General features: G+C 38.8%; 1 protein-coding gene across 5 annotated transcripts in view; it reads right to left on the reverse strand.

Annotated features, from left to right (window-relative positions):
- LOC128696388 (uncharacterized) overlaps positions 1 to 23994 on the reverse strand; it is an 853106-nt gene that overhangs the window by 602564 nt on the left and 226548 nt on the right. For all 5 annotated transcript variants that reach the window (XR_011392932.1, XR_011392933.1, XM_070092516.1 and 2 more), the window contains 4 exons: positions 23449 to 23724; positions 16896 to 17047; positions 10904 to 11098; positions 7288 to 7384 (listed from right to left, as the gene is read on the reverse strand). Coding sequence is in view for 3 of the 5 variants with exons in the window: in XM_070092516.1 (XP_069948617.1) it covers positions 7288 to 7384; positions 10904 to 11098; positions 16896 to 17047; positions 23449 to 23724 (720 nt within the window). In the remaining 2 variants the exon portion in view is untranslated. The remainder of the gene's footprint in view (positions 1 to 7287; positions 7385 to 10903; positions 11099 to 16895; positions 17048 to 23448; positions 23725 to 23994) is intronic.

Below are 23994 nucleotides of genomic sequence, written 5' to 3' on the forward strand. Positions count from 1 at the left end.
ATATAAAGGGACTATACATGCTCTCCGCCAATCCCTAGGTACCTTCCCCTCTTTCATACATTTATTAAACAAAAGTACCAACCACTCCAACACTATAATCCTCCCTGCTTTTAACATTTCTGTCATGATCATATCAGTTCCAGCTGCTTTACCCCCTTTCATTCCACGTAATGCCTCACGTACCTCCCCCACACTTACATTCTGCTCTTCTTCACTTCTAAAAGATGGTATACCTCCCTGGCCAGTGCATGAAATTACTGTCTCCCTTTCTTCCTCAACATTTTAAAGTTCCTCAAAATATTCTCCCCATCTACCTAATACCTCCCTCAAATGTGTTCAGATATTTGGGAGTAGATTTGTCAGCAGATGGGTTTACGAAGGACGAGGTTAACAATAAAAGTGATGAAGGAAAAAATGTGGGTGGTGCATTGAGGGGTCTATGGAGACAAAAATCATTATCCATGGTGGTAAGGAAGGGAATGTAAGGGAGTATAATGCTACCAACATTCTTATATGGGTGTGAAGCATGGGTTGTGAATGCTGCAGGCAGGAGGAGGCTGGAGGCAGTGGAGATGTTGTGTCTAAGGGCAATGTGCAGTGTAAATCAGAGGCCTGAAGAGCAGTTATTGAGGTGGTTTGGTCATTTAGAGGATGGAGCAAGAGAGGTTGACTTGGAGGGCATATAAATCTGTAGTGGAGGGGAGAAGGGGTAGGGGTCGTCCTAGGAAAGCATTGGAGGGAGGGGGTAACAAAGGTTGTGTGTGCAAGGGGCCTGGACATGCAGTAGGCATGTGTGAGCATGTTTGATAGGAGTGAATGGAGATGAATGGTTTTTAGGGACCGGATGAGTTGTCGAAGTGTGAGCAGGATTTTGTGAATTAATTCAGGAAAACTCGTCAGGCCCCAAAAACTATACGTCTCCATTCACTCCTATCTAACATGCTCACATATGTCTGCTGCATGTCCAGGCCCCTTGCACAAAACCTCTATTACCTCTTCCCTCCATCCTTTCCTAGGATGACTCCTACCCCTCCTCTCCTCCTCTACAGATTTATACACCCTCCAAGTCAATCTATTTTGCTCCATCCTCTCTAAATGACCAAACCACCTCAACAACCCCTTCTTCAGCCCTCTGAATAATACTCTTTAGTAACTCCACACTAAGAATTCTCTGCATAATATTTACACTACACATTGCCCTTAAATATGACATCTCCACTGCCTCCAGCATCCTCCTCACTGCAGCATTCACAACCCATGCTTCTCACCCATATAAAAATGTTAGTACCACTATACTCTCATATATTCCCTTCTTTGCCTCCATGGATAACATTTTTTGTCTCCACAGATACCTCAATGCATCACTCATCTTTTTTCCTTCATTAATTCTATGGTTAACCTCATCCTTCATAAACCCATCTGCTGACAAGTTTACTCCTAAATATCTGAATACATTCACTTCTTCCATACTCCCTCCCTCCAATGTAATATCCAATTTTTCTTTACCTAACTCATTTGATATTCTCATCATCTTACTCTTATCTATGCTCACATTCAACATGACTCAAGAAATCGTAATGACACAATTGCAAATAAACCATACCCCCGGCCAGGATTGAACCCGCGGTCATAGAGTCTCAAAACTCCAGCCCGTCGTGTTAGCCACTAGACCAGCTAGCCACAATAAGATTCATCCAACTAGGTATATTTCTACACCATAGGAAGGTTAGCACAGCCACCTCTGTGACCACAAATGCAAGTTTTTACAGACGAATCTCCAGCTAGCGTGGCTGTGACGAACTCTAGCTCAAGTTCCTTCACTGCCGTCAACATGACTCAAGAAATCGTAATGACACGATTGCAAATAAACCATACCCCCGGCCGGGATTGAACCCGCGGTCATAGAGTCTCAAAACTCCAGCCCGTCGCGTTAGCCACTAGACCAGCTAGCCACAATAAGATTCATCCAACTAGGTATATTTCTACACCAGAGGTGCCTGTGCTAACCTTCCTATGGTGTAGAAATATACCTAGTTGGATGAATCTTATTGTGACTAGCTGGTCTAGTGGCTAATGCGACGGGCTGGAGTTTTGAGACTCTATGACCGCGGGTTCAATCCCGGCCGGGGGTATGGTTTATTTGCAATCGTGTCATTACGATTTCTTGAGTCATGTTGACGGCAGTGAAGGGACTTGAGCTAGAGTTCGTCACGGCCACACTAGCTGGAGATTCGTCTGTAAAAACTTGCATTTGTGGTCACAGAGGTGCCTGTGCTAACCTTCCTATGGTGTAGAAATATACCTAGTTGGATGAATCTTATTGTGGCTAGCTGGTCTAGTGGCTAACGAGACGGGCTGGAGTTTTGAGACTCTATGACCGCGGGTTCAATCCCAGCCGGGGGTATGGCTCACATTCAACTTTCTTCCTTTACATATCCTCCCAAACTTGTCCTTGTATATAAATAACCCTCAATAGTGGCAGAAGAATTCACAGAATGATAAAGATAGGATAGATAGGGGGGTATTGTGCCAGCAAATATATGGAAAAGGACGTAGGTTACTGAAAGCAGTAGAGTCTTTACGAGAATAGCATGGGAGCATGTAGCATGTAGGAGAGGGGGTGATTATTTTCCAGTAAAAGTAGGCCTTAGACAGGGATGCATGATGTCACCATGGCTGTTCAATATGTTTATAGATGGGGATGTAAGAGAAGTGAATGTTCAGGTATTGGCAAGAAGCATGGGATTAAAAGATAAATAATCTAACACAAAGTAGGAGTTGTCACAGTTGCTTTTTGCTGATGATACTGTGCTTTTGGGAGATTCTGAAGAGAAGTTGCAGAGGTTGGTGGACATAGGAAAGAGTATAGTGTTGAAGATAACAAAAAATTTAGGTAATGAAAGATGAGTATCAGACTGGAGGGAGGGAGTATGGAAGAAGTAAATGTATTTGGATATCTGGGAGTGGATTTGTCAGCAGGTGGGTCTATGAAAGACGAGGCGAGTCATAAAATTGATGAGAGAAAGGTTAGTGGTGTACTGAAGAGTCTGTGGAGATACATATTGTTATCCATGGATGCAAAGAAGGGAATGTATGAGAGTATAGTTATACCAATGCTCTTATATGGGTGTGAAGCATGGGTGGGGAATGTCACACCAAGAAGGCTGGAGGCAGTGGAGATGTCATGTCTGAGGGGAATGTGTGGTATGAATAAAATGCAGAGAATTCATAGTTTGGAAATTTGGAGGAGGTGCAGGGTTATTAAAAGTATTATCCAGGGGGCTGATGAAGGACTGCTGAGGTGGTCGGACATTTAGGGAGGATGGAACGAAACAGAATGACTTGGAAAGTGTATAAATCTGTAGTGGAAGGTGGGGTAGGGGTCAGCCTAGGCAAGGTTGGAGGGAGGTGGAAAAGGAGGTTTTGTGTGTGAGAGGCTTGGACTTCCAGCAAGTGTTCCTGAGTGTGTCAGATAGGAGCAAGTGGAGACAAATAGTTTTAATGACTTGACGTGCTGTTGGAGTGGATTCAGGGAAACTGGTTAGCTGGACTTGAGTCCTGGACCTTAGGAGTACAATGCCTTCACTCTGAAAGAGGAGTGTTGATATGCTGCAGCTTTTTAACTGTGGTGTAGGTGTGTCTCTGGGAAGACAGTAATGGAGTGAATGATGATGAAGGAGTTCCTTCTTTTTTCAGGTCACCCTGCCTTGGTGAGAAATGGCCGGTGTGTTAATAAAAAAGTAAATATAGATAGATATCTGCCTTGGAAGCTTGAAACTCCTACATTAAATATTATGTTATGTTAAATAGAAGATGGCAAACAACAGCTCTGTAACAAAAATAGTACCTGGAAGCACATTAACCCAACATACACGTGTATACCAAAGAACTATTGGGGCTTTGTAAAATGCTTTGCTTTGAGCCAACAGATAACATAACCTACCAGAAATGAAAATACGCTAGACCTGATCTTCATGAATAACAAGGCTTTAACCCTTTGAGGGTCGAGAGGCCCTCTCCCAAACTCGTTCTCAGGGTCGAAAAATTTTTGAAAAGAAAATAAATTATTTTTTCTTATGAAATGATAGAGAATCTTTTTCTGATCATAATGACACATAAATTATGAAATTTGATGGAAAACTTACGGAATTATGCTCTTGTAAAGTTTGCGGTCTCGAAGTGGGCGATTTCACCCACTTTGAGCCCTATTTTCGGCCAATTCCAATGTTGCAATTGACTAAAATCATATCTATTTCCTTAGAACTCCATTTGTTCTATCGACTGAGTACAAGAGTCTGCCCATTTACTGATTTCAACTACCCAATAAAGTGATCAGAATTTGGCAATTTGGGCAATTTCAAATTTCAAAAGATGCCAGTTTCGAAATAGGGTCCAGAATAAACACGACAGACATTCCTAGCACTGAAATGACATTTTATTTGTTCATTAGTCGTGTCTCAAGGCCCCTCTTACATTACTCGCTTTCCATTTTGAATTTTTATTCTCACAGAAAATAGGTTTTCTGTTATGTATATTACTGCATCATTGTAAAAACGTTATAAATGGTGTCAGCACACTTGTGAAAGAATATCAGACTCACCAGTTAACATGTACTGGACATGTGGCTTGATTTGTTTACTCTTGAACATCAGCAAAAATTGATAATTTTCCCTATTTTGAGCTCAATTTCAAGGTACTTGTCATCGTGAAACCAATCAAAATCATCTCTATTTCTGTAATATATCTTCCATTCTATCAATTGAGACCAAGAAAACGAGAATACAACCATAAATACCATACGAAAATACACTAGAAAGTCACTGTTTTAAACCAAAAACACATTCAGAATTTTTTTTTCTCATTATGCACAGTGTGCTTCAGGATGTTTTTTATACTGCACACACTGACCACACAGACCCATTCTTTCATATGTAGGCCTGCCAGCTTTCTTCCACCAGATTTGAAGATGCTAGAATTTAGGCGTACAAGTACGTGACCGACCCTGGCTGCAATGACGTACTTGTATGTGACCGACCCTCAAAGGGTCAGTCAGAGCTATAAACAATCTCAGATATAACATTATACTCCAATTACAATCCAATGACATACAAACAAGAATAAATCCAAGTGCACAGATCCTACGAAATAGCCAATATGAAGGGCTGTTTAGTAAATTCAGCTTCGATAATCAGCGAAATGCTATGGAAGAGTCATTATTGAAAGAATCAAGAATAAGACGGAGAGCAGGATAGCAGATGAGCAAGGAGGCTTTAGGAAAAGTAGGAGGTGTATAAACCAAGTGTTTATAGTGAAACACAGAGGTGAACAGTATTTAGATAAGTGTAAAAAGGTTTTTGTGGCATTTATGGATTTGGAAAAGGCGTACGACAGGGTGGATTGGGGGGCTATGTGGCAGATGTTGCAGGTGTATGGTAATGGAGGTAGGTTACTGAAAGCAGTGAAGAGTTTTTACGAGGATAGTGAGACTCAGGTTACAGTATGTAGGAAAGAGGGGTGTTATTTCCCAGTAAAAGCAGGTCTTAGACAGGGATGTGTGATGTCACTGAGGTTGTTCAATATATTTATAGATGGGTTTGTAAGAGAAGTGAATGCGAGGGTCTTGGCAAGAGGTGAGGAGTTAAAAGATAAAGAATCTAACATAAACTGGGAGTTGTCACAGTTGCTTTTTGCTGATGACACTGAAGAGAAGTTGCAGAGGCTGGTGGATGAATTTGGTAGGGTATGTAAAAGAAGAAAATTAAAAGTGAATATAGGAAAGAGTAATGTTATGAGGATAACAAAAAGATTAGGTGACAAAAGATTGGATATCAGATTGGAGGGAGAAAGTATGGAGGAGGTGAATGCATTCAGATATTTGGGGGTGGACGTGTCAGCAGATGGGTCTATGAAAGATGAGGTGAATCATGGAATTGATGAGGGGAAAAGGGTGAGCAATGCACTTAGGAGTCTGTGGAGACAAAGAACTTTGTCCTTCGAAGCAAAGAGGGGAATGAATGAGAGTATAGTTTTACCAATGCTCTAATATAAGTGTGAAGCATGGGTGATGAATGTGGCAGTGAGGAGAAGGCTGGAGGCAGTGGAGATGTCATGTCTGAGGATAATGTGTGGTGTGAATATAATGCAGAGAATTCATAGTTTGGAAGTTAGGAGGAGGTGTAGGATTGCCTAAACTGTTGTCCAGAGGGCTGAGGAAGGGTTGTTGAGGTGGTTCAGACATGTAGAGAGAATGGAATGAAACAGAATGACTTCAAGAGTGTATAAATCTGTAGTGGAGGTTAGGCAGGGTAAGGGTTGGCCTAGGAAAGGCTGGAGGGAGGGGGTATAGGTTTTGAGTGCGAGGGGCTTGGACTTACAGTAAACATGCGTGAGCACATTTAATAGGAGTGAATGGAGACAAACGGTTTTTAATTCTTGACGTGCTGTTGGAGTGTAAGCAAAGTAACATTTATGAAGGGATTCAGGAAAACCGGCAGGCCAGACTTGAGTCCTGGAGATGGGAAGTACAGTGTCCACACTCTGAAGCAGGGGTGTTAATGTTGCAGTTTTATAAATTGTAGTGTAAAGCACCCCTCTGTCAAGACAGTGATGGAGTGAATGATAATGAAAGTTTTTCTTTTTCGGGCCACCCTGCCTTGGTGGGAATCGGCCGATGTGTTAAGAATAAAAAAAAAAAAATCAACGAAACGGTTTTTGGGACCTGGCGAGCTCTTGGAGTGTGAGCAGGGTAATATTTTGTGAAGGGATTCAGGGAAACTGGTTAGCCAGACTTGAGTCCTGGAAATGGGAAGTACAATGCCTGCACTTTAAGGAGGAGTTTGGGATATTGGCAGTTTGGAAGTTGACTTTTAAACTGTCGTATCTGAGCGCTTCTGCAAAGACAGTGATTATGTATGAGTGAGGTGATAGTGTTGAATGATGATGAAAGTATTTTCTTTTTGAGGGTTTTCTTTCTTTTTGGGGTCACCCTGCCTCTATGGGAGACAACCCACGAGTTAAAAAAAAAAATGTTCCACTGAGAAAGTATACAACATCAAATACTGAAAGTGAATCTAGAAAAAATGTATAAAAGAAAAAGGGCTAATGAATTACTTAAAAACAAGCATACATCACACACACAAAAAAAGAGATAAGCTACACAGAGATTACCAATACAGAGCAGAAACTAAAACATTCATACCAGATGGAAGAAACACAAAAGCAACTAAAGATATATATTCCACATTACACTTAGCAAAATAAGGTCGGTAAGTAACATTTCTAACTAACCAATTGCAGATGTCTTAAAATTCCAGGGGGCGTTGTAAGTATGAGATAAACTGAACTTTCCTCTCTCAGCAAGGTCAAACTTCAGAGTCATATCTACCTAAGGAGAGAAGATTACCTTGAATATAATAAATCATTAAAAGTCAAGGAATTTTAAACATATAAGTTGAATAAATGTTTATCATCAAATTTAACTTTTCTGAGTTTTCTCAATCATTAGGCTAGTTATTATGACTAGAGCTATCTTGAAAACAGACCATGTTGACAGTACATAGAACAGGTGCACAGTAGTGAATATATTAATCTTTAGGTAAGTTATCATTAATGAGTGGGCCAAAATTACTAGCAATAATGTTTATGAGGCAGCATATCTTGCCTGTTTAGTCTGCAACCTTTCATAAAGCACAGAACAGTATTTATTTATTTATTTATTTAATCTTTGCAAACAGTACATTGAGATTGTGTATATACAATAGTGGGTTACAATACAAAGAGAGCCTCTATTATGCCTTGGCATTATGGGCCAACTTAACATTATTGGCTTACATTTTACTTAATACTAAGGAGTAGTATATCATAGTTGTACAGTAGGAAAGTAATTATTTCATAGTTGTACAGTAGAATATTAATTATAAATTAATCAAAATTTGTATAATACAAAGATATACTACGTATTTTTATTATAAAATGCTTTTGTGAAAAACAATGATTCAATTATATTCCTGTCAACAATGGATAAAATGTTCAATGTGATTGTTTCAGTCATGATGTGGTAGTACACCTACCATCCGACTTACGACCGAGTTCGGTTCCGAGAAACCGGTCGTAAGTCGAAATGGTCGTAAGTCGAACTTTACTACTGAATATCAACAAAACATTTCTGTAATGACTTTATTGTTTTATTTTGGTATTTCATGTTTTACTTTACTTTTTATGTTGTTAGTACTGTATTTTATACTGTAAGGTTTAGGATAAACACTGTGTACAATACAAATAGTTGTTTATTTCCCAGAAATTTGGCATAAAAAACACGGTCGTAAGTCGAGTGGTCGTATGTCGAGCAGGTCGTAAGTCGAGCAGGTCGTAAGTCGAATGGTAGGTGTAAGTAAGTAAGTTTATTCAGGTATACACAAATACAGTTACATAGAATTATCATACATAGCAGCATGTGTGTAGAGAACCTAGGATAACCCAAAAAAGTCAGACAGAGTGACTTATTTCCATTGGGGTCCTTATTTCCATTGGGGTGTACATAGGTGAGTAAATGTGTACTGAGTATTTAGCATTTAGTCTACGGTGATTAAGTGGCTTTTGAGAAGAGTCTTAAATTGATTTTCAGACTGGGTTACTTTAATATCTTCTGGTAATGAATTCCATATTTTGGGGCTATTTATGTGCATAGAGTTTTTACAAAGTGTGATATGGACACGAGGTATATCAAAAAGAGATCTGTGTCTTGTGTTGTGGTCATGTGTCCTGTTTAGGTTGGTGAGGAGAAGTTTGAGTGGAGGGTTTATATTTGCGTGTATTGTTCTGTGTATGTAGTAGGCACATGAATAAGTATGGATGTTCTTAATGGTAAGCAGATTCAGGCTTTTGAAAATGGAGTATGCTGGCAGGAGTGGGAATTTATTATCATTCTTACTGCTGCCTTTTGCTGGGTTATTAGGTGTTTTAGGTGATTTGATGTTTTTGATCCCCATGCACTAATTCCATATGTAAAATAAGGGTATATGAGTGAATGGTACAGTGCCACAAGAGCTGATTGTGGAATGTAGTACCTTATCTTTGATAGTATGCCTACAGTCTTGGAGATTTTCTTGGTGATTTGTTGTATGTGTGTCCGGAACTTAAGGCTACTGTCAAGGTGGATACCTAGGAATTTTCCCTCTGTGGGTCTTGAGACTGATGATCCATTTAGCGTAATGTTAATTGGATCATTTGCAGCTTTGTTTCCAAACTGAATGAAATAGGTTTTATCAGTGTTCAGGGTAAGTTTGTTAATCATCATCCAGGCAGATATTTTCTGTAATTCAGCATTGACTGTGTTTGCTAGTATGACTGCATTTGGGTGGGAAAATACATATGTAGTGTCATCTGCAAATAATATGGGTTTGAGTGGCTGTGATGCATTCGGTAGATCATTGATGTAGATGAGAAAGAGGAGTGGTCCAAGGACGCTTCCTTGTGGGACTCCTACTGTGATTGGTTGGGTGGAGGAGTTTGCATCATTTGCATACACATATTGAGTTCTGTTACTAAGGTATGACTTTAGGTAGTTGAGGGAGTGGCCTCTGATACCATAGTGCATTAATTTGGAGGACAGTAGTTCATGGTCGACTGTATCGAAAGCTTTACGTAAATCAATGAAAATGCCCAGAGGGACTTCTTTCTTTTCAAGTGCAGTACATATTAGTTCTAGCATGTGTATGATAGCATCATTTGTGCTTTTATTATTCCTGAATCCAAACTGACAAGGGTTTAATATGTTGTGTAAAACGAGGTAGGAATAGATCCGTCTATGAATTAATTTTTCAAAGATTTTAGAGAGCAGTGGTAAGTTAGATATTGGTCTATAGTTATTCAAGTCAGCTTGGTCACCTCCTTTATGGATCGGATTGACCCTCGCTATTTTGAGGATTGTTGGGAAGGTAGATGATTCAATGGATTTGTTAAAGAGTGTTGCAATAATTGGTGACAACACTTCAGAAGCTTTTTTGTACATAAAAGCAGGCAAGTTGTTTATGTCTCCTGCCTTGTTTTTAAGGGTGTTTATGATGAGCATAACTTCAGTGGGGTTGGTTGGAGCTAGGAATAGCGTATTTGGGTAGGTTCCTATGAGGTAGTCTGATGGACGGGCGTTTGTGCTTGGTATTTTGTTGGCTAGATTTTTTCCTATGGTGGAGAAGAAAACATTAAGTCTGTTTGCTGTTTCGGTTGGAGTGAGTAGGGGTTCGTCTGATTTTGTTAGTTTGTTTGCTTAGTTTTTGGATAACTTTTTAGTTCCAAGAATTTCAGATAGAGTTTTCCAGGTTTTTTTCATATCACCTTTGATGTTATGTAATCTATTTTCATAATACAATTTTTTTGACCTTCTTATCAGGCTGGTAAGTGCTGACGAGTAATTTCTCAACTGTTCTCTAGTTATTTGACCCATTCTATACTGTTTTTCATATTTGTGCTTTGATAGATTTCCTGTAAGAACCACTGTGGCTGTGGCAAAGGACAGTGTTAGTCAGAGGGCTGAAGAGGGGTTGCTCAAGTGATTTGGTCATTTAGACAGAATGGAACAAAATAGAATGACTTGGAGGGTGTATAAATCTGTAGTGTATTATACATAAAAAGCCTAAGATATATTCACAAGATTAAATTTATTCTTTTACTTATTAAAATTTTACACATTACTTTATTACATTTTGATGTCATAATATGTCATGGGTTTTTATTCAAAACCCAACAATGGATATCAATCTTCACTTATCAGAATGAGTTAATTTCCTTCCATCTTTAATCTGATTGAATTATAAAAAAAAATAATCTTTTGGCTATCTACTTCCCTTACAAGAGGTAGTCATTATCTCAATTTTCTACATAGTACTATATAATGAAAAGTACTTACTCGACCTGAATCCAAGAGGAGGCTGAGGCTTCCCTTTGTCATTCCTGGAATGTCTTTGTGGCTGACACCGATGAAGATTTTGAAGGACGTACCCCCAGGAGCTCCAAGATGAAACTGGGGTCCTACTTCAAAGGTCACAACAGGACCCAATGCCAAAGTCACTTCAACCTCACCCATGTCCTCACCCCAGCCAATCTGTGCAGTTGCATTCTGAACTGTACATAGTTGTTTATGTGATATCATTATGCAATGCCTTCCAAATGTATTCTATGTTCAGACTAAGGTGATGAAAGTAAGAAAAAATCTAGGCAATGAAAGACTTGACTTCAGGAATGTCTTGGTAAATGCTTCATGCAAATATTCTAAATGATAATCAAGTCTGGGTAATAATCATGGATCTCTTTCAGCATATTAAAATGAGGAGGAATATGAAGTGCTATCAAAATTACTCAGCTCCTAACTGATGGGCAAGTACTCTAGTATATCTGTTTGATGTTGGCAACTGTTCATTTTCTTCCTAGAAGAAAGGGTCTTAAATTCACTGCTTATTTTCTCAATATAAGAAGAGGTATCAAAACCACCAATATATCTGTCTGATGTAGGCAACTGCTTGTTTTCTCCTTATAAGTAAAGATGGGTCTATGAGAAATGAGGTGAACCACAGAGCAGATGAAGAGGGGAAAAAAAAGATATAAAAAGCAATGAAAAGTCTGTCAAAAGATTATCTATGGAGTCAGAAAGGGGAATGAACAAAAGAGTGATACCAATACTTTCATATGGGTGAGACTTGAGCTTTTAACACAGCAGGGAAGAGGTAGCTAGAGGCAGTGGAGATGTCACGTTTGGGAGCAATGTTAAGAAAAGAATTCGGAATGTAGAAATTGGAAGGTGGTGTGAAGTTACAAGAGGTACTGCATAATTCAGAGGACATAGGACAGGTTCTTGAGGTGGTCTGGGCAATTAAAGAGGATGTAGCAGAATAGGTTGACCAAGTGGGTGCATAAGTCTGAGGTTAAAAGAGGGAGAGGTAGTGATCATCCTAGGAAAGGGTGGAGGGGAGGGAGGGAGGGTGTAAAGGATGTTTTGAGTGGTAGGGACTTGAGCATCCAACAAGTTTGTGTGAGTATATTACAGTGGAGTGGAGAGGAGAGAAGTGATTTTTATGGCTTGACTTGCTGTTGGGGTGTGAATAAGTAACATTAATGAAGAGATTCAAGAAAATTTATTGGACAGACCAGAGTCCTGGAGGTGGAAAGTACAGCACCTGCAATTTTGAGGAGAGATGTGGATGTTACTGCAAGATTTTGAGTACGTCTTGCTACTTCTACTTACTCTTAGGTCACACTACACATGCATGTACAAGCATATATATATATATATATACACACACTCCTCTGGTTTTCTTCTATTTTCTTAATAGTCCTTGTTCTTGATTATTTCCTCTAATCTCCATGGGGATGTGGAACAAAATTCTTCCTTGTTAAGCCATGAGTGTTGTAAGAGGCATCTAAAATGCAGGAAGCAAGGGACTAGTAACCTCTTCTCCTGTATACATTACTAAATTTAAATAGAGAAACTTTCGTTTTTTGTCACCCTGCCTCAGTGGGATACGGCTGGTTTGTCGGAAAAAAAAAACGTGGATGTTACAGTTCAGAGGGTCATTTGAATTGCTAAACATACTGAGGGAAAATTCCTAGGTCTACACCTTGACAACAATCTGAAATTCAACACCCATATCCAACACATAATAAAACAGTTGGCATCCTCTCAAAGATATGTTACTATGTACCACACACAGCACCACTTACACTATACCACTCACTGATCTACCCCTACTTCAACTATGCTATTTGTGACTAGGGTTCCACAATGACAAATCACCTACAGCCAATAATAACCCAACAAAAAGTTGCAGTGCAAATGATCACACAATCCACAGCTAGACAACCCCCTGCCCCCCTCCCCCCTTCTCAAAGATCTAAACCTACTCACTATACAAAACATTCACTCGTACTACTGTACCACCTACATTTACAGAACAATCAGTACTGTTATAACTCCCGACCTGAAGCGCTTTCTTGACAGTTGCAATAGGACCCATGGACACAATACTAGGTACAAAAATCTCTATGACATTCTCTGTGTCAGTCTAAATCTTTTCAAAAACTCAATGTATGTAAAAGGACCCAAAATCTGGAACTCTCTGCCAGAAATCTCCAGAACCACTGGCTCAACTAACATTATTAAAACTTCAGTTAGAAAACATCTTATCTCCTTAACCTATCCTCACCCATCATAAATACAAATGTAAAAACTATATGTGCATTTGTTCAATACATATTATGAACTTAGTTAAAATATTATAATCAATATATACTTACTCTCAATATCTGTAATGCTCTCAAATGCTAATCATTCCAATGTATCCACCTTAGGTTAATAATCAAAACTGTAATTCTTCTCTACCAAACTTATTAAAGCCATGTAGCATGAACTAAGAGACTAGTCAATTTTCTTGTATTCATTGTAACTTGTATAATGACCATATGTACAATTACTGCATTGTTATTGCCTTACTAATCTTAAGTTAGCTTAAGTTCTTAAGTTTGCCTGAAATGCTCTGCATATAAAGGGGCTTTTGGCATGTACACCCAATTGTTATACTCCTTTGTACAAACATGTATGATGCTGAAATAAAATAATTTTTTTTTTTTTTCAACAAGTCGGCCGTCTCCCGCCGAGGCAGGGTGACCCAAAAAGAAAGAAAATCATCAAAAAGAAAATACTTTCATCATCATTCAACACTTTCACCTCACTCACACATAATCACTGTTTTTGCAGAGGTACTCAGAATACAACAGTTTAAAAGCATATACATATAAAGATACACAACATATCCCTCCAAACTGCTAATATCCCGAACCCCTCCTTTAAAGTGCAGGCATTGTACTTCCCATTTCCAGGACTCAAGTCTGGCTATGTAAAAATAACCAGTTTCCCTGAATCTCTTCACTAAATATTACCCTGCTCAAACTCCAACAGCTTGTCAGGTCCCAAATACCATTCGTCTCCATTCACTCCTATCGAACACGCTCACGCACACTTGCTGGAAGTCAAAGCCCCTCACCCACAAAACCTCCTTTACACCTTCCTTCCAACCTTTTCGAGGACGACCCCTACCCCGCCTTCCTTCCCCTACAGATTTATACGCCCTCCATGTCATTCTACTTTGATCCATTCTCTCTAAATGACCAAACCACCTCAACAACCCTTCTTCAGTCCTCTGACTAATACTTTTATTAACTCCACACCTTCTCCTAATTTCCACACTCCGAATTTTCTGCATACTATTTACACCACACATTGCCCTTAGATAGGACATCTCCACTGCCTCCAACCGCCTCCTCGCTGCAGCATTTACAACCCAAGCTTCACACCCATATAAGAGTGTTGGTACTACTATACTTTCATACATTCCCTTCTTTGCCTCCATAGATAACGTTTTTTGTCTCCACATATACCTCAACGCACCACTCGCCTTTTTTACCTCATAAGTTCAATGATTAACCTCATCCTTCATAAATCCATCCGCTGACACGTCAACTCCCGAATATCTGAAAACATTCACGTCTTCCATACTCTTCCTCCCCAATTTGATATCCAATTTTTCTTTATCTAAATCATTTGAAACCCTCATCACCTTACTCTTTTCTATGTTCACTTTCAACTTTCTACCTTTACACACACACTCCCAAACTCATCCACTAACCTTTGCAATTTTTCTTTATAATCTCCACATAAGCACAGTATTATCAGCAAAAAGTAACTGTGTCAATTCCCATTTTGAATTTGATTCCCCATAATTTAATCCCACCCCTCTCCCAAGCACCTTAGCATTTACTTCTTTTACAACCCTATCTATAAATATATTAAACAACCATGGTGACATAACACATCCCTGTCTAAGACCTACTTTTACCGAGTAGTCTCTCTCTCTTCTACACACCCTAACCTGAGCCTCACTATTCTCATAAAAACTCTTTACAGCATTTAGTAACTTACCACCTATTCCTTATACTTGTAACATCTGCCACACTGCTCCCCTATCCCCTCTATCATATGCCTTTTCTAAATCCATAAATGCAATAAAAACTTCCCTACCTTTATCTAAATACTGTTCACATATATGCTTCAATGTAAACACTTGATCTACACATCCCCTACCCACTCTAAAACCTCCTTGCTCATCCACAATCCTACATTCTGTCTTACCTCTAATTCTTTCAATATTAACCCTACCGTACACTTTTCCTGGTATACTCAGTAAACTTATTCCTCTATAATTTTTACAATCTCTTTTGTCCCCCTTCCCTTTATATAAAGGGACTATACATGCTCTCTGCCAATCCCTAGGTACCTTCCCCTCTTTCATACATTTATTAAACAAAAATACCAACCACTCCAACACTATATCCTCCCCTGCTTTTAACATTTCTGTCATGATCCCATCAGTTCCAGCTGCTTTACCTCCTTTCATTCTATGTAATCCCTCACACACCTCCCTCATACTCACCTCTTGTTCTTCTTCACTCCTAAAAGATGGTATACCTCCCTGGCTAGTGCATAAAACTACCACCTCCCTTTCTTCGTCGACATTTAAAAGTTCCTCAAAATATTCTCGCCATCTACCCAATACCTCCATCTCCCCATCTACTAACTCCCCTACTCTGTTTTTAACTGACAAATCCATTCATTCCCTTCGTTCACTTCTGGCACAACAGTTATAGAATGAATAATGGTGAATGTGTTTCCTTTTCTGGGTCACCCTACCTTGGTAGGAGATGGCAAGTGTGATAAAAAAAAAATAAAGTACATGCATTTAGAGAAATTTTAATGCTGTTAAAGAAGTACTTTTCTTCCCAGCTGAGTGATCTACCATTGTTGGGGATAAGATAGGAACTGTGATGACTAGCTGGGGTTTTGTACATTATAGTGGAATCCCTTTCATTTTAAGCCTACTTTAAGAGGCTGGTTGATGCAAATTGCAAATCCACAGAAGCCTAAAAAAAAAGGACAAGGTTGCTTATTGAATAAATTTGGAAAAAGACTTATTGACGAGAGGAAAGATAAGGGTAGTCATGGAAGTTAGAAATCTCATCAACCATCTTCTTTATTGTACAAACTGAATTGCCTCATGACCAACAGGGTAATGTACTATTTAAGTAAAATGTATATCACTAAGTCAGATTGTAGGAACAAGTATGCCAACGACAAACCCCAATTATAAGTACAAGGACCTCACACTGTTTTGTATGATGACTGCAAAAAATATAATTTTCATTTTAATTTTCAGCCAAAATAGGGTTAAATGTGAAATGGTACTTTTTCCAGTTGAATGTTGTTCTTGAATGACATCTAGTAATCCATCTATGACCAAAATGTGATCAAAAAAGGCATAAAGTACATAACAAGAACTTACAGAACATAGCAGGGTTTGCTAACTCAGTCAAAAGTATGAAGGATTTTTTTTTTAATCTGAAAGCAGGTTAGCCTAGTCTTTTTTTTTTCAACATGCCAGTCATCTCCCACTGAAGTAGGGTGACCCGAAAAAAGAAGAAAACTATAAAGGAGAAGGGGTTACTAGACCCTTGCTCTTGGCATTTTAGTTGCCTCTTACGACATGCATGGCATATGGAGGAAAGATTATTTTCTGTTACTCCATAGATTCTTATACTCTGATCAATAATGATATTTTCTAGAGATTTTTCTTGCAATGCTTCATCAAAGCACAGACACAAGCAAGATCTAGTGGAACATACAAATGACTGTATAATTTCCGTGAAGAGAAGTCTGCCTATGTTTTTATAGTCCAATACTTGTTACAGCATAAAATTAAAATACCTAACATGTGATTATAATACCAAACACGTGTTGTGAACCGTTCACAGAACAGAACTCAATACAATGGTGTAAGAAGAGCCAAAAATATTACCTTTATGGAACCTTGACCTTGTGGATAGTGAGCAAAGTAGATTTGTGCACTAGTATATAGGTCAACTTTGCCAGGCCAGGCGATATGCAGAGCCCTGATCTCCAACATACGTAAGAGCCCATCCTCCTGTCTTACAACACAGCCTATCTCACCTGTCCTCATCACATAAAATAATGTTACTATTTACCAACATATCTTTGACATCATTTTTATTTTCCTTTTTTGCTCTGACTTGATGTACAAGGAAATTATTAATAAATATAAAGGATTAAATAAAATAAAAACATTCAATAAAAATACTAGGTATTATCACTATCAATATTAGAGTAAAGAGTCATGCTCAGCACTTCTAGTTGTTATGCTACTCCTTGGAATACAGTAATATAATAGTATGCAACATGGCTCTTAAGTGCAACAAGAATGAGGAAGGCAAGCTTGCTACCACGAGGGTTGTGATGATATTGAATAGACTAGTGGAATTATTGGGCATGCTTGCCTTGCATAAATTATCTTTCAGACTCCAACACTAACAGCACCACACCAATCCATGTCACTAACATCAAAAGCAAGTAATCTATTTTAATGAAGAGTACATACTTTTTTTTTTTTTTTTTTTTTTTTTTTTTATTAAACCCCCGGCCGATTCCCACCAAGGCAGGGTGGCCCGAAAAAGAAAAACTTTCACCATCATTCACTCCATCACTGTCTTGCCAGTGCTTTACACTATTTTTAAACTGCAACATTAACACCCCTCCTTCATGCAGGCACTTTTCCCATCTCCAGGACTCAAGTCCGGCCTGCCGGTTTCCCTGAATCCCTGTTACTTTGCTCACACTCCAACAGCACGTCAAGTATTAAAAACCATTTGTCTCCATTCACTCCTATCAAACACGCTCACGCATGCCTGCTGGAAGTACAAAACCTCCTTTACCCCCTCCCTCCAACCCTTCCTAGGCCGACCCCTACTACAGACTGATATAAGTCATTCTGTTTCGCTCCATTCTCTCTACATGTCCGAACCACCTCTATACAACAGTTTTTAGTGATATTCAAATTTTATGGATTTGCTGGAACTGCTGGAGACATGGAGAGATTAACCCTTAAACGGTCCAAAACGTATATATATACTTTCAACATTTGAAAGTATGTAAAAAAATGTACATCAGCTTTTTTTTTTTTACATTTGAAAATGTGTAAAAAAACTTTTATCTACATTTTTTTTGTTATATTTGAAAATATGTAAAAAAAAACATAGATCTACTTTTGGAGCACTACGTATTTGAACGTCGATCTATGTATTTGGACCGTTTAAGGGTTAAGCTAAACAAGCATTTGTTAACCCTTTGGGGGTCGACAGGTCCTCTCAGAGACTTGTTCTTAGGGCCGGCCAAATTTCACACACACACACACACAAAAAAAAAAAAAAAAAAAAAAAAAAAATTATTAAAAGATAGAGAATCTTTTCCCGATCATTATGACACCAAAAGTATGAAATTTGATGGAAAACTTACGGAATTATGCTCTCGTGAAGTTAGCGGTCTCGACAATGTTTATGCATCGGCGATTTTGCCCACTTTGAGCCCTATTTTCCACCAATTCCATTCTACTAGTCGGCAAAAATCATAACTATTTCGCTAAAGCTCCATTTTTTCTATCGAATGAGTACAAGAAACCACCCATTTACCAATTTCAACTATCCAATAAAGTGGTCAGAATTTAGCAATTTTGCCAATTTCACACAAATTTCAAAAGATGCCAATTTCCGAATAGGGTCCAGAATAAACAAGAAAGACACTCCTGGCACTAAAATAACAAGTTCTCTGTTCGTAAGTCACATCCCCAGGCCTCTCTTATATTTCTTTGGCTTTCCACTTTGAATTTTTATTCTTGCAAAAAAAATAAGATTTACTGTTATGCAGATTACTGCATTAGTGTAGAAATGGTATAAATAATATCAGCGCACTTGTGAAAGAATATTAGACTCACCAGTTGATGTGTATTGGATGCTTGGCATGATTTGTTTACTTTTGAACTTTGGTAAAAATCGAACATTTCTGCTACTTTGAGCTCAATTTCAAGGTAGTTTTTTTTGTAAAACCAATCAAAATCATCTCAATTTCTGTAATATGTCTTCCATTCTATAAAATGAGACCAAGAAAACTAGAATACAACAATAAATACCATACGAAAATACAGTGCAAAGTCGCTGCTTTAATCCAAAAACACGGTCAAAGTTTTTTTTTTTTCTCATTACGCACTGTGTGCTGCAGGATTTTTTTTTATACTGCGCACACTGACCACATAGACCAATTCTTACATATGTAGACCTACCAGCTTTCTCTCACTAGATTTGAGGGCGCTAGAATTTAGGCGTACTAGTACGTCAAAAACCCTGGGTCGTAAGACGTACATACTAGTACGTCCGAAACCCCCAAAGGGTTAATAATGAGTCAGGCTAAAGATTACAGAAACTCTGTTTCACATATTAAGAAGCTCTGATTATCTGATATTATTACAGTGAAGTGAAGCTAAATGGAAACTTTACCAGTTATATGGTAAGAAAATAAGGTGTGTGTGTGTGTGGAAGTGCATAAACTGTCAGTAAAAAATATTCCAAGTTTAAAGTTACTCTAAAATAGTGAAATTGATAAGTATGTGCTGCCATACAAATCCAAAAGATAACACTGCATCAATCATAAAAATGTTATTTTTTAACCCTTTCAGTGTTGGTCCCATTATATCACGGCTTTGAAGCCAGTGTCGGTTCCATAGTATGACACCATGAGCTCAGCTCACTCAGATAAGCTTTGAGCAGTAAATTTAGACCTACATATGAGAGAATGGGTCTATGCAGTAAGTGTGCACAATAGAAAAACTCCTGCATAATAAGTGCATAATAAGAAGAAACTGACTGTTTTTGTGCAAGACAGGTATACAGTGGACCCCCGCATAACGTTGGCATCGCATAGTGTTAAATCCGCATAGCAATACATTTTATCGCTAAAATTTTGCCTCGCATAGTGCTAAAAAATTCACTCAACGCGATTCGTCCGACACAAGTCCATGCGGCCTGAGCCAGCCTCACTTGTTCTGCCAGTGGCATTGTTTACAAGCCCTACTCCGCGGTAACATTCAAGCATACAATCGGAACATTTCGTATTAATACAGCCTTTTTATAGTGATTTCACCTGAAAAATAAGTGACCATGGGCCCCAAGAAAGCTTCTAGTGCCAACCCTACAGGAATAAGGGTGAGAATTACTATGGAGATGAAGAAAGAGATCATTGCTAAGTATGAAAGTGGAGTGCGTGTCTCCGAGCTGGCCAGGTTGTATAGTAAATCCCAATCAACCATCGCTTCTATTGTGTCCAAGAGAACGGCAATCAAGGAAGCTGTTCTTGCCAAAGGTTTAAATGTGCTTTCGAAACAGAGATCGCAAGTGATAGAAGATGTTGAGAGACTGTTATTGGTGTGGATAAATGAAAAACAGATAGCAGGCGATAGCATCTCTCAAGCGATCATAAGTGAAAAGGCTAGGAAGTTGGACGAGGATTTAATTAGAAAAATGCCTGCAACTAGTGGTGATGCAAGTGAATTTAAGGCCAGCAAAGGTTGGTTTGAGAGATTTAAGAGGTGTAGTGGCATACATAGTGTGATAAGGCAGGGTGAGGCTGCCAGTTAGGACCAAAAAGCAGCTGAAAAATATGTGCATGAATTCAAGGAGTACATAGACATTGAAGGACTGAAACCTGAACAAGTGTTTAATTGTGACGAAACAGGCCTGTTTTGGAAGAAACTGCCAAGCAGGACCTACATTACTCAGGAGGAAAAGGCCCTCCCAGGACATTAGCCTATGAAAGACAGGCTTACTCTTCTCATGTGTGCCAATGCTAGTGGTGATTGCAAAGTGAAGCCTTTATTAGTGTATCACTCTGAAACTCCCAGAGCGTTCAGGCAAAAGAATATCCTCAAGGCTAATTTGTGTGTGCTGTGGAGGGCACACAATAAGGCATGGGTCACTAGGGACTTTTTCTATGACTGGTTACACCAAGCATTTGCCCCCACTGTGAAAAATTACCTAACTGAAAAGAAATTAGACCTTAAGTGCCTCCTGGTGTTAGACAATGCCCCTGGTCATCCTACAGACTTGGCAGAGCGACTTTGTGGGGACATGAGCTTCATTAAGGTGAAGTTTTTGCCTCCTAATACCACTCCTCTCCTGCAGCCCATGGACCAGCAGGTTATTGCAAACTTCAAAAAACTGTACACAAAAGCTCTGTTTGAAAGGTGCTTTGTAGTGACCTCAGAAACTCAACTGACTCTAAGAGAGTTTTGGAGAGAGCACTTTAATATCCTCAATTGTGTAAACCTTATAGGTAAGGCTTGGGAGGGAGTGACTAAGAGGACCTTGAACTCTGCTTGGAAGAAACTGTGGCCAGAATGTGTAGACCAAAGGGATTCTGAAGGATTTGAGGCAAACCCTGAGAATCCTATGCCAGTTGAAGAATCAATTGTGGCATTGGGGATGTCCTTGGGGTGGGAGGTTAGTGGGGAGGATGTGGAAGAGTTGGTGGAGGAGGACAATGAAGAACTAACCACTGATGAGCTGCTAGATCAACTTCAACAGCAAGAGGCCACACCTGAGGAAATTGCTTCAGAGGAGGGGAGAGAGAAATTGAAGAAGTTGCCTACTTCAAAGATTAAGGAAATCTGTGCAAAGTGGCTTGAAGTGCAAACCTTCATGGATGAAAATCACCCTCAGACAGCTATTGCAAGCCGTGCTGGTGACTATTACACTGACACTGTTGTGAAACACTTTAGGAAAGTCATAAAGGAACGAGAGGTACAGGCCACTATGGACAGATATGTTGTGCGACAGAAGTCCAGTGACTCTGAAGCTGGTCCTAGTGGCATTAAAAGAAGGGAAGCAACCCCGGAAAAGGACTTGACACCTCAAGTCCTAATGGAAGGGGATTCCCCTTCTAAACACTAAAACCATCCAGTCTCCCCTCCTCCTATCCCATCAATCATCACCACATCTTCAATAAAGGTAAGTGTCATGTAACTGTGCATGTTTTCTTAAGTTTGTGTGTATTAAAATTAATATTTCATGTGGTAAAAAATTTTTTTTCATACTTTTGGGTGTCTTGCACGGATTAATTTGATTTCCATTATTTCTTATGGGGAAAATTAATTCGCATAACGATAATTTCGCATGACATTGAGCTCTCAGAATCAGATTCAGAATCTCTACAACCACGGTGCTCTAAACACCACCTCCAAGGCTGAGGGACTGATTACCTCATCTTTTGCATATAGTTCTTCTGGTTTCTTATTATGTCCAAGAATCTGTATTGATAAAGCCACTGGATGGCGAAACGTCAACAATAAAGATAACCAGATGTTGCACAAGTGACTGTTTTTGGTTTAAAACAGCAACTTTGCAGTGTATTTTAGTATGGTTTTTATGGTTGTTGTCTCGGTTTCTTAGTCTTATTTGACAGAATGGAAGATATACAACAGAATGAGATGATTTTGATTAGTTTCAGGACAGAGTAGCTTGAAATTGAGCTCAAAGTAGTGGAAATGTTCAATTTTTGCTGATATTCCAGATTACACAAATGATGTCACTTGTCCAATATGCGTCCAACTGGTATATTGCAATGATCTTATTTATACAATTATTACAATAATGCAATAGTCTGCATAACAGTAAATTTTCTATTTTTTTTGTGTGAATAAATATTCAAAATGAAAAGCAAGTGTAATATAAGAGGGGCCTGGAAACATGACTAAGGAACAGAGGAAATGTTTATTTAGTGCCAGGAATGTCTACATTGTTTATTCTGGACCCTATTTTCAAACTGGCAATTGTTTAATTTTTGTACGAAATCGGCCAAATTACTGGTTATTGATCACTTTATCGAGTAGCTGAAATAGGTAAATGGGCGGCTTCTTGTACTCAGTCAATAGAATATAAGGAATACTAGCAAATTTGATATGATTTTAGTGGACTGGAACAATGAAAATGGCCAAAAAATTGAACGCAAAGTTGGCGAAATCACCGATTCGTAAATATTGCCGAGACTGCTAATTTTGCAAGAGTATAATTCTATAAGTTTTCCATAAATTTTGTTTTGGTTTCATTACCTTCAGAAAAAGATTCTCTTATCATTTCATAAGATAATTTTTATTATACTTTTATTTTTTTTAATTCTTTGACCCTGCAAGCAAGTTTGAGAGCAGGGGTGTTGATGCTGAAAGGGTTAACTACATTAAAAAAATCAGAGCAGAAATTCTGCTAGCATATTTTAAAACATCTTAATTTGTACTTACTGTATTAAATATAAATAGCAAACATTAATATAAACATAAAAGTTCAAAGAATTTAATACATTGCATATAAGAATGCAATACTTTCTTCAAAGGAATCAAGATGTAGAGATACAAATACATTTTCATTGTTACACATAAGAATAAAAGAGCTTTATCAACATTGTTGACTGGTATGAAAACCATATGATTATTTATTGGTAAACCACAAGACACATACTGTTAATCCTCAGGTTGAGATATTTCTCTACCAGTCTCTGAGTTGTGAAGCTGAATTCACCAAACAACTCATAATTTTCTTCCTTCCATGACAGGTACGCTCGTACAACCTCTTCTTCGCCTATATCAGGTGAGGTTATGAAGGCTGAAAGACTCCACACCTTCTGGTACTCTAGTTGTGGCATTGAGAGTTGGAAACGTATACCATACTGCCGCCTGTCTACTCCAAACTCCAATGCTGCCACCTGTGTGATGCCTTCCCGTGAACCAGCCAATCCTGCAAAGTGTCCATTCCACACTTATTTAAGAAGTTAGGGGAGATATAAGCAACTATTGGCAGAAAGGTGGGCTAATGCAAGTATGGGTAGTGGGGAGGTTAAAGAGGGATGGGATAGTTTTAAAATGCAGCATTAGAATGTGGGGCACAAGTTTGTGGCTATAGGAGGGTGGGTACACAAGGAAAGAGGAGTGATTGGTGGAATGATGAGGTAAAGGGAGCGATAAGAGAGAAAAAGGTAGCTTATGAGAGGTTTTTACAAAGCCGAAG

Source organism: Cherax quadricarinatus, chromosome 39 (genome assembly GCF_038502225.1).
Source record: "Cherax quadricarinatus isolate ZL_2023a chromosome 39, ASM3850222v1, whole genome shotgun sequence".
In the NCBI taxonomy this organism is placed as follows: Eukaryota; Metazoa; Arthropoda; class Malacostraca; order Decapoda; family Parastacidae; genus Cherax; species Cherax quadricarinatus.